General features: G+C 35.8%; 1 protein-coding gene across 1 annotated transcript; it reads right to left on the bottom strand.

The window, feature by feature from the left end:
- Positions 1-1,977: 1,977 nt before the first annotated feature.
- On the bottom strand, positions 1,978-9,853 carry LOC105445926. The gene is made up of 6 exons (XM_030987715.1): positions 9,793-9,853; positions 9,068-9,260; positions 6,048-6,101; positions 4,759-4,797; positions 4,080-4,258; positions 1,978-2,187 (listed from the first exon to the last, which is right to left on the bottom strand). The coding sequence occupies exons 2-6, from the start codon at positions 9,132-9,134 to the stop codon at positions 1,978-1,980; spliced, it is 549 nt and encodes a 182-aa protein (XP_030843575.1). The 5' UTR covers positions 9,135-9,260; positions 9,793-9,853.
- Positions 9,854-11,528: the final 1,675 nt, after the last annotated feature.

Below are 11,528 nucleotides of genomic sequence, written 5' to 3'. Positions count from 1 at the left end.
ATCTTAATTGAATAAGATATGTGACTTATCCCCTTTTGACCGGGATAAAAGTTATATAAAAATGTTTGTTGTATTCATATCTATCAGAAAACTAATGATGGTCCCGGTCAATAGGGGATGGGTACCTAAAAAAGGCCCATATCCGATATATGCATGTGTATGGAATATTTAAAGAGAGTCATGTATCTTTTTTGATAAGATATGTGACTTATCCCCTTTTGACCGGATAAAAGTCATATCAAAATGTTTGTTGCATTCATATCTATCAGACAACAGATGATGGTCCCGGTCAATAGGGGATGGGTATCTAAAAAAAAGGCCCATATATCCGATATATGCATGTGTATGGAATTATGATGTGCTACAGATACCTGTATCTTAATTGGATAAGATATGTAACTTATCCCCTTTTGACGGGGATAAGATCATATCAAAATGTTTGTTGCATTCATATCTATCAGACAACAGATGATGGTCCCGGTCAATAGGGGATGGGTATCTAAAAAAGGCCCATATATCCGATATATGCATATGTATGGAATTATGATGTGCTACAGATACCTGTATCTTAATTGAATAAGATATGTGACTTAACCCCTTTTGACCGGGATAAAAGTCATATAAAAATGTTTGTTGTATTCATATCTATCAGAAAACAAATGATGGTCCCGGTCAATAGGGGATGGGTATCTAAAAAAAGGCCCATATATCCGATATATGCATGTGTATGGAATTATGATGTGCTACAGATACCTGTATCTTAATTGGATAAGATATGTGACTTATCCCCTTTTGACCGGGATAAAAGTCATATCAAAATGTTTGTTGCATTGATATCTATCAGACAGCAGATGATGGTCCCGGTCAATAGGGGATGGGTATCTAAAAAAGGCCCATATATCCGATATATGCATCTGTATGGAATAATTATATTTTAAAAGAGAGACATGTACCTTTATAAATAAGATATGTGACTTATCCCTTTTGACCGGGATGAAAGTCATATAAAAATGTTTGTTGCATTCATATCTATCAGACAACAGATGATGGTCCCGGTCAATAGGGGATGGGTATCTAAAAAAGGCCCATATATCCGATATATGCATGTGTATGGAATTATGATGTGCTACAGATACCTGTATCTTAATTGGATAAGATATGTGACTTATCTCCTTTTGACCGGATAAAAGTCATATCAAAATGTTTGTTGCATTCATATCTATCAGACAACAGATGATGGTCCCGGTCAATAGGGGATGGGTACCTAAAAAAGGCCCATATATCCGATATATGCATGTGTATGGAATATTTAAAGAGAGTCATGTATCTTTTTTGATAAGATATGTGACTTATCCCCTTTTGACCGGGATAAAAGTCATATCAAAATGTTTGTTGCATTCATATCTATCAGACAACAGATGATGGTCCCGGTCAATAGGGAATGGGTATCTAAAAAAGGCCCATATATCCGATATATGCATCTGTATGGAATAATTATATTTTAAAAGAGAGACATGTATCTTTTTAAATAAGATATGTGACTTATCCCCTTTTGACCGGGATAAAAGTCATATCAAAATGTTTGTTTATTCATATCTATCAGACAACAGATGCTGGTCCCGGTCAATAGGGGATGGGTATCTAAAACAAGGCCTCGATATATCCGATATAATTATGCATGTGTATATGGAATAATAATATTTTACGTAAGACATGTATCTTTTTTGCCAAGATATGTGACTTATCCCCTTTTGACCGGGATAAAACTCATATAAAAATGTATGTTGTTTTCATATCTATCAGACAACAGATGATGGTCCCGGTCAATAGGGGTTGGGTACCTAAAACAAGCTTATATCAGATATGTTTATGTGCATTGAAATGTTATTTTTTGAATATCCGAAAATCCGAATATCAAACTGGCTTGATATTCGCACTTTGAATATCGAATATCGAATATCGAATATCTTTCTAACTTCACGCCGGTGAGAAATTACCGTAACCAGTCTCGCTGAAGCTCACGATGCCGAGTTTGGGCTTGAAGGAGCTACCGAGTAGACTGCGGCGTTTGATCTCGCAAGTGACGGGGATCTTGAGGCGGAAATCACGCGTGATCAGCGATCCGTTTTCACCCGTCGGTTTGAAGTACGTCACGACGTTGGAGTACTTGATGACATCAGCAGTTTGCTTTCAGAAAAATTGGGAAAAGATGACAAAAATATCAAGGTAGATTGAGTTGGCAATAGCCAATAATGTCGATATAGGGCCTTTCAATAATCTGGCAAGGGAACACATGAAATTGTTTTCGCTCAATAATCTTATTAAAGTAATAAGGGAAAACTGTCCCCCTGCCCTCGGAAACAGGACAGAACAATATTGCGTTGTTCATATGCAGCGTTTCGAGTCTAAGTAGTGACGTATCCAGGCCTTGGCCTCAGGAAGGGCAAAACATCTCAACTAAAGCCGGTATTAATAATAATAATAATAATAGCTAGTTCTTATATAGCGCTTTTCAAGACCGAAGGCCCTCTCAAAGCGCTTTACAAATATATATATTATTACCCCGGTCATAGGATTCAGGCTTACCCGCACACAATGTATGCACATTCTCCACTCCCTGGGTATTGTCCCCCATCCCCGTTTGTAGGTCAAAGAAAATATATACAATTTTATTTGCAGTATAACGTACAACACGCGGGTCGTCCAGATACCAATTAGAAAACAAACCACACCCCCCCCCCCCCCTCTGATTACTGAAATATGGTAATGTATACGCGACCGTTTCCTACATGTTCTCTGGAATGCAAACGTACTGCTATCATATTGCTCCGATTGTCTCATTTTCGCTCGCGTGAACATTGCCAGCACAAACCACTGACCTCTACCTCCTGAACGGATCATCGAACATTCCCATTCACTATACGTTACGTACTAAAAGGCTGTATTGTCTGATCGTTCATGAATATTCATGTTTTTGCTAAACTCGGCAAAATGTTTGCTTTTACTAAATAGAAAATTACGGTGGGGGGTTGGATGAAATGGACATAATGAAATAGGCAGAAGTGATCTATGATAATTCATGCTTTTTATGTTTCGTGTGCTCGACCTATAATCTTTAAATCGCTTGGTAAACTGAGTCCAAAGTTAGACTTGTTTCACATGTGTATTATAGGCAATGACGAGCTTGCAACCTATTTTGAAAAATTACGGTGGGTGAACTTTCAAAAGTCAATGAGACATGAGGGCTCCAATGAAAGAGCTAGTGATAACGTACGTCGGGGTGGATGTGCTTTTCGTTTAAACAAAAAATGAATTTTTAACGATTTAAAAAAAAAACGTCCATAGGCTAACATGTTAGGCTGCTGACTCTGACCAGGCTCTGACGATAGGGGGCGTTGTGAAATGAGACTAAAGGGAGCCATATGAAAGGGGTGTGGTGTGGGTGGGCTAGAAGGGGGGGGGTGTGAGAGTGTTGTGATAGGATGGTAATATGTAACTTTAAACCTTCCTCTACTGTTATTTTGATTATACACTGTTACATGCAAGACTTTTTTTTCCTTTTTTTTTTCTCTCTATGTTCATTGATTGATATAACTTATGAAATGTCTTGTATCAAAGATCTTGTTTTATATTGCTTATCTTGATAATTTCTTGTTATGTGAATTTCTTTTTATGTGAAATTATGAGGAAGGAAATAAAATATCATTTAAAACAAAAAAATCTACACTTTAAACCTTCCTCTACTGTTTTTTGATTATACACTGTTACATGCAAGATTTTTTTTGTTTTTTGTTTTTCTCTATGTTCATTGATTGATGTAACTCATGAAGTGTCTTGTATCAAAGATCTTGTTTTATATTGATTATTTTGATAATTTCTTGTTATGTGAATTTCTTGTTATGTGAAATTATGAGGAAGGAAATAAAATATCATTTAAAACAAAAAATATGACTACCATTCCCATCTTCTGCATTTCTCCCTCTGATACCCGCCTCTCCCCCGGCTCCCCCCCCCCACATCACAAGTTGGATGAGATTTTCCTAACATTACAGGGCAGGTTATTAAGAATCCTTTCTTACCTCCGACACAGTATCACAGTCGTCATATCTGGTGGTGACGGCTATGCGACTTCCGGTGTAGTCGTACCCGACACAGCTCTGGTCTTCGTAGTGGACGTCAGTGGCATCACCGTTATTCTCGAGCAGGGCTCGGTCGAGGAGAACCGTCATGGTCGTGCTCTCACAAGATACGCTGGCTCCTGTGGATGATGTTGGTGGTCATCGGAGAAAATTCAGATTGAAATACAAAATAAAAATTTGAATTTGAATTTAAATTCCAATTACAGCACGGGGGAAAGTACCTCCCCCTTCTAACCTTCACTGCCTTTCGAGATAATGATACGTTTTAGGCGCTTCGATCAAATCTTATCATTCGCCAGTTGATGTCGGAATTGTTAATCTTATTTCTTAATTCTAAATCTTCTGATAGTATATCAGAAGTGTGTTAGTTGAAGCCCCACTGCACTACTTATAGCTCCTTACGCCCTCTATATAGCAAACAATGCCTGATCGGTGACCGCTGGTCCCCTATGATCCCCTTTTTCTTATGTTAATTGAGAGTTGATTTGATGAGATAACCACCTATCGGTGACCATGGAGGGAGGTCTAATCCCTCCTGGCCAATCTAGTGCAGAGGGGCTTTAAGGAAATCATCACAATGCACGTGACGAAGATTATTAATATCAATCATTCGTCTTACCTGCATGGGTGATGGTGGTGGGGTCTGGTTGTGGATCAACTGAAGGGGAAAATTGATTAGGCATAACTTAATGAATTGTGTAATAAGTTATTATGATACTCACCCATGTTGACATAATGAAATCCGATTAAAGCTTGAAATACATGACTAATTAAATGGTCAGTAAGGTTGGAAAGTACATGTATATTCGCTGTACAATCGTAGATGTCAGTAATTTGAATCTTCCATTAGGAACTTGTTCATTTACTCATTATTTTCAATACAATACATACTCACTTATACACATAGTATACTGCCCTTTGCTTGTCTCTTGGAATCCCCCACAAATTTTCTCTCTGTAGCTAGCTTCTCCTTTTTTTTTAAATGTCTAATCCAAGTTTCCCTTTTTTTGGGGGGGGGGTATCTTTTTCCAATCTAATTACACTGTACAAAGAATTGGGAAAGATTTTACCCATTGTAATTTTTTTTAAAGACATGCATGTTTGTTGGCTAAAATTCAACCCAATGTTGGATAGAATTTACCCAATGTTGGCTATCATTTTACCCGAAAAATGCATGCTTAATTTCAAACCCAATATGATTTTTAAAAAAACCAACTTATTTTAGAGAATACGATTAGTGGGAACTATAAATGAATTGCACATCATTGTGCATTTATCATTATTTTGCAGGGCTATGTATCTACCCCTGGTGTGTATACATTTGTTTGTTGATGATTATTTCTGCCCTCAAGCTTTTAAAAGATTTGAGCATCTACGCACATGATTTTATGCCTTATTTTTATTAATACATCCTTTTCATATTTTGAACATACCAATGATTGTATTCATTTAACGATTTGTTATCTTTCATTATAATTCTTTGGCGCTTTACCTTTTTTTCTTTTAGAAATGTAAACAAGTTACTTGATACTGTATTATTTTGTATATATAATCTATGTAAATACAAATCAAACAAGTTTTACAAGCATACGTTTAAACAAAAACCTTGCCAAAGAATGGATCTGGGCTCGACTAGCACATGTGCTAACTTCTAGTCCCCATTAACAACTTCAATGCATATAATTATGTGTATATTTTGTACAAAATAGTATTCATATCTATGTCTAAATATCGTTTTAAAACCATTACTGTTCAATCAACATTACTCCTCCTTTATGTATTCATGTATCGTTATTCTTTGCATTGTATGATTGTTCATTATACTCTCATTATTGTGATATGTTGTGGTTATTAAATTCAAATTCAATTCAAAAGATATAGTAAATCATTTGAAAATACAAATCTTACTAGTTGTCTCTTCTTCAGTTTTGAAGTTGTCAGTACTGAATGGTCCTAGAGTAGCTGAAATATCAAACGAGTCACATATATTATGAACAAAGCATGGACTTAATGAAATTAGTACCACATGGTACAGAACACTGCGTGAGAGAAAATTAAATTATTATTTTATTTTGCTTGCTTGAATATTATTAAACATTATCACTAAAATGAAGTTAGATATATTAAATTTGCAAATGGGGTGGGGGGATCGGGGGATGCATAATGACGAGTTGGCATATTACCTGCCTTCCCAGATCACCAAATCGTCAGAGTATTTATTCTGGCACCTATCTCCCAATTTCTTCCCTTCTCTCTCTCTCTCTCTCTCTCTTTCTCTCTCTCTCTCTCTCTCTCTCTCTATCGTTTCATCAAATCATTCCACTTTATATCTCCCTCTTTACAGTCCATTTGTGTATAACATACTCTTAGCTCATACATTCTCAGGTTATAAATTCATTAAGTGCGCTGCTATATACAGTGCGTCCCAGAAAAAACGAAACCCAGAATAAGCGATGTTTTATCATATCTTAGTCACATTTATAATTAATAAATGACACATAAAGCTTAGATCTTCCTCTTTCATTTGATTCAACTCATATGATGCATATTTCACGCATGAGTGATTAAGATCAATTTGAGGAGAGGAAACCACAAAGTCATTTGGCGGACGGTACATATTGCTCCGTTTAGTCTCATTTCACAACGCCCCCTATCGTCAGAGCCTGGTCAGAGTCAGCAGCCTAACATGTTAGCCTATGGACGTTTTTAAAAAAAAAAATCGTTAAAAATTCATTTTTTTTGTTTAAACGAAAAGCACATCCACCCCGACGTACGTTATCACTAGCTCTTTCATTGGAGCCCTCATGTCTCATTGACTTTTGAAAGTTCACCCACCGTAATTTTTCAAAATAGGTTGCAAGCTCGTCATTGCTAGCTATAATACACATGTGAAACAAGTCTAACTTTGGACTCAGTTTTCCAAGCGATTTGAAGATTATAGGTCGAGCACACGAAACATAAAAAGCATGAATTATCATAGATCACTTCTGCCTATTTCATTTTGTCCATTTCATCCAACCCCCCACCGTAATTTTTCAATTTAGTGAAAGCAAACATTTTGCCGAGGTAAGCAAAAACATGAATATTCATGAACGGTCAGACAATACATCCTTTTAGTACGTAACGTATATTGAATGGGAATGGGCGATGATCCGTGTAGGAGGTAGAGGTCAGTAGTTTGGTATTCTCATGAAATAACTGATCATTCAAATTCACCTACAAGTCATCTGCAGATAACATGCCTTTTTATCCTTCATGAACTTATATAACAAATACATGTAGATTTGAAAGAAAAAGAAGAAAGGGAAAAAAGATTGATATGTAAGTGCGGTATGATAACAGAATTACAAAATCATAATTTGATATTCATAACAACATACTTCTCCTACATAAGGGTAACATGAGCCAACAGAGACTTACGAAGAATAAAAAGACAGGACACAAACGCATAAAAATAAAACAAAGGAACATGGGAGTAGGGGAACAGGTCAATACAAATTGATAAATAGGGCTGATCATGAGAACAGAGAACAAAAGGGAAAGGGAGAGAGCGCACGATGTGAATGATGCAGAGACAATGAAAAGCAAGAGAACGCAACGGGAGAAAACAAATGGATATAAGAAACGGGGAGTAAAACACGAATTGACTACGCGAAGACAATTTTTTTTTTAATTGTAAAAGAAACGGTTTTGATTTTCTCTTAAATAATAATAATAATAATACATTATATTTATATAGCGCTTATTACAATGTTCCTAAGCGCTTTACAAAGTTGTACTTAGATAATAATACATTCAATAACTATAATTAATATATACTAATCAATCTACAATTAATTCAAAATACATACATAAGCACAGATACATCTAGTCAATACATATAGATACAATAGAATGAATTAAATGAATTAAGTGATGGGGAAAGTTTGATATAATAACGAGGAAAGTTCCAAATTTTTGGGGCCTTTACTTTGAATGTATATAATAGCGAAAAATGATTTTAGAAGAGGTAAATAAAAGTTACCACAATGTCTAAGTACAACTTTGTAAAGCGCTTAGGAACATTGTAATAAGCGCTTTACAAAGTTGTACTTAGATAATAATACATTCAATAACTATAATTAATATATACTAATCAATCTACAATTAATTCAAAATACATACATAAGCACAGATACATCTAGTCAATACATATAGATACAATAGAATGAATTAAATGAATTAAGTGATGGGGAAAGTTTGATATAATAACGAGGAAAGTTCCAAATTTTTGGGGCCTTTACTTTGAATGTATATAATAGCGAAAAATGATTTTAGAAGAGGTAAATAAAAGTTACCACAATGTCTAGTTTTCTAATTTTCTGGGGGATTGTCGTCACCTCATAATTACGACTGGGAGGAGGTCTTTTTGAAATTGTCATGAATTTTCTAATATTTTCGCTTTAAAAACTGGGTAGATCATTTCTTTGATCTTCTGAGAAACAAGAAAATTGATATTCGGGTAGGAGGGCGGTCCAAATATCAAGATAACATTGCATTTTATGTCAAGTTATGTTCACATTTATGTTCATACTTTGTTATATATCGGACATAACACGACCAAATACCTTGGCAACTGTCCTTGGACTTGACGCCCAAATCCCTAAGACGCACGCATATCCACGTACCAATCGCAACACACGCACACGCACACGCACACCCACAGACGCACACCTACACAAATTTCGCAACGACTCAGCCAGCCGCTGAATAAGCGGGGGGGGGGGGGGTAAGAGCACAATTAAAAACAGTTAGAGGGGGATCAACCCCCAAATCCCAACCCCCCTGCGCACGCGCCTGCGTACACGTATGTATTATGTGGGTCTATACGAGAAAGAACAATTTTCTCTTTTGATTTTGATAGAAAATCAAACCTTTTTCATACATACTTAATAGGCATGATGGCTCTGATGTGAAATCCCACGTTCCATCTGGCAGAACACTCCCCAACACCATCTCCTGATAATGTTCCGCTTGAGCAGGAAGCAGTGACTGTCTCGTGCGTATCGTAGGAGGCTTTTTCTGGTGTGATCACCACCGCAGAGTCAGTAATATTTGGTTTAGGGCACGGTACTCCTTGCGCTTAATGATAATAATTATTTGAATAATATAAATAATAATTATAATAATAAATTTAATAGTAAAAACAAATAAAATAATAATGATATTAATGTTATCATTATTAATAATATTAGTAGTATTATTGTTATTATTATCAATATTTTTATTATCATCATCATCATTAGTATTTGTAGTAATAGTTTCATCCTCATCATCATTATCATTATAAGAATTGGTATAATCATTGCTGCTCTTGTTGTCGTTGCTGCTGTTTTTATCCTATAATCATCATTAATACACAGCTTAATTTACAACATGCCTTTTCCTTAGGATACAAAAGGCCAAATGATATTATAAAATGATGACGTAGATCCTAATCAAGTGATTGGGTGATAGTAGGCATGTGGCCTGTCATTTATTGTTCCCAACACGTAGTTTTATAATGAACTTCGACAAGTCTCGTTCATCATCGAATTGTGACTATATAGACCTGCGTGCAGTACATATACTACTTACAAACATGATTAATTGATAAACTGTTTTGTTTGCTTACCTGAACAAGACAGAGTCGCAGGGCTCGTATCAAACTCCCAGTAATCAAGGTCTCCATATTGGCAATAGTACGAGTCGGGTCCTTTCTTATCGTAACCAGTATTGCAGGAGGTAGCAAAAGCAGTGTATATCCCGTATGTTTGCTGGTCAGGATTAATTATGATGTTTGGGTCAAGATTGGTAGGCCTGTAGCAAACTGAAATTCAGAGAAATAATACGTCTGTATAATAAACTATTCCAGCAAATCTCATTTTCATGGCTGAAGCAATTGCATTGGCTGTCAATCAGACAACCAATGTTATTAAAGATCTTGACTATCATATGAAATTGTCTCCTTACCATTCTGCAAGCCCCTGCCTTCGTTCAAGTTCAGACTGCTTCATACTACATGTGCCCAGAATAAATAGTACAGCTGGTATTAATGCTTTCCAGGCCTCTGTAACACGACTCTGGAATTGCCTGCCACGATCTGTCTGCCTGTCTCCTTCATTAAATGTTTTATATAAGGCTCTCAAAACTCTCCTATTCATTGATTATCGATAACTTTTGCTACTTTTTGTTGTTTAACTCTGTGAATCGCTGTGAAACCGTTAGTATGTGTAAAAGCGCTAACTAAATGACTTTGTTTTTATTGACTTTGTTATTACACAATTTTTGTCCTCAATGAGACTGGCCTTTTCTTAGAAAGTTGTACTGCGAAAAAGGTGGCCCCAAAAAGGTGCCCCCCCCCCCTCCCCTTCTGCCGGCCAGGACTAAGAGTAAACTAACAAAAGGAGTCCCCGTGCTCTCGGGGCGGCCCTAATAGCACGTAAATTTCAAATCTGAGATCTAAATTTATAATTGAGTGTTTTAACTGCACTGAGATCACCTTGATGTCACTCGACAATATAACAATACACAATATTTCAAAGGTTTTTAAGGTCACTTCTTAATCGGAGACTGCGCTTAGACGAAAAATAGTATTCATAATTTCGAGAAAAAAAACCCTCAAATCTCTATGAGTTTGGCGATCTTTGAGAGAATAGGAATGTCAAAACGTTGTTGGCAATTCCGATGGAATTGAAGATACTAATTTAATTCCCAATCCTAAGTTAAGGGCTTTGATATATTCGTCACGAAAAACATGCTCTTATACTTTTAATTCGATATCATATACATCCTAATTAGATTAATTACTATCACATTGTATTAACTATGAATCGTTTATCGCTTTTATTATCTTTTATCAAGTTGGTATACTCCTGCTATGTGTTCTCGTATTTATTTGGTTTGTATATTATGTTAAGTGAATTTATATCAATGTAGCCTTACTGTTGCAAGACAGATTACCCTTAAATTAAATGAAAATAACAAATACCGTATGTATGGGTCAAAAATAGATTTCTGATTTTCAAAAATTGTATTTTTGAAATGAAAATTTAAGAAAATTATTTTTACCATAACATTTCGATTTCATTTTATCTTAATTACATTGAATCTATTATCAACGTGAAGATAATTCAACATTTTTCATACAATATAAAAATCATTTCAGATGACAGCAACTATTTTAAGAGTATACATCTGAAATATTTCGAATAATGATGATTTGTTTTCTCTTTTAAACCAAGATGTACCTCATTCAAATTGAACAGTAAGTGGCATCTAGAAAGTGGTCCTCCTCCGCTAATAGGGACTTTTAGATTGAGTGGACGAGAACGGCGTGAACGTCCACTGATCATGCGTGTCTATGGCAAG

This window comes from Strongylocentrotus purpuratus, unplaced genomic scaffold (assembly GCF_000002235.5).
Source record: "Strongylocentrotus purpuratus isolate Spur 01 unplaced genomic scaffold, Spur_5.0 spur5_scaffold_16, whole genome shotgun sequence".
In the NCBI taxonomy this organism is placed as follows: domain Eukaryota; kingdom Metazoa; phylum Echinodermata; class Echinoidea; order Camarodonta; family Strongylocentrotidae; genus Strongylocentrotus; species Strongylocentrotus purpuratus.
Note: the sequence above shows the minus strand (reverse complement) of the source record. Positions and strands in the feature narration are given on the sequence as shown.

Excerpts from the sequence above, each read along its gene's own strand:
- LOC105445926 (XM_030987715.1), bottom strand. The coding sequence starts at position 9,134 with ATGGTGTTGGGGAGTGTTCTGCCAGATGGAACGTGGGATTTCACATCA. Across the intron at positions 4,259-4,758 it reads CACCACCATCACCCATGCAG|GAGCCAGCGTATCTTGTGAG; the intron begins GTAAGACGAATG and ends CATCATCCACAG. Across the intron at positions 2,188-4,079 it reads ACTGTGATACTGTGTCGGAG|CAAACTGCTGATGTCATCAA; the intron begins GTAAGAAAGGAT and ends TTTTTCTGAAAG.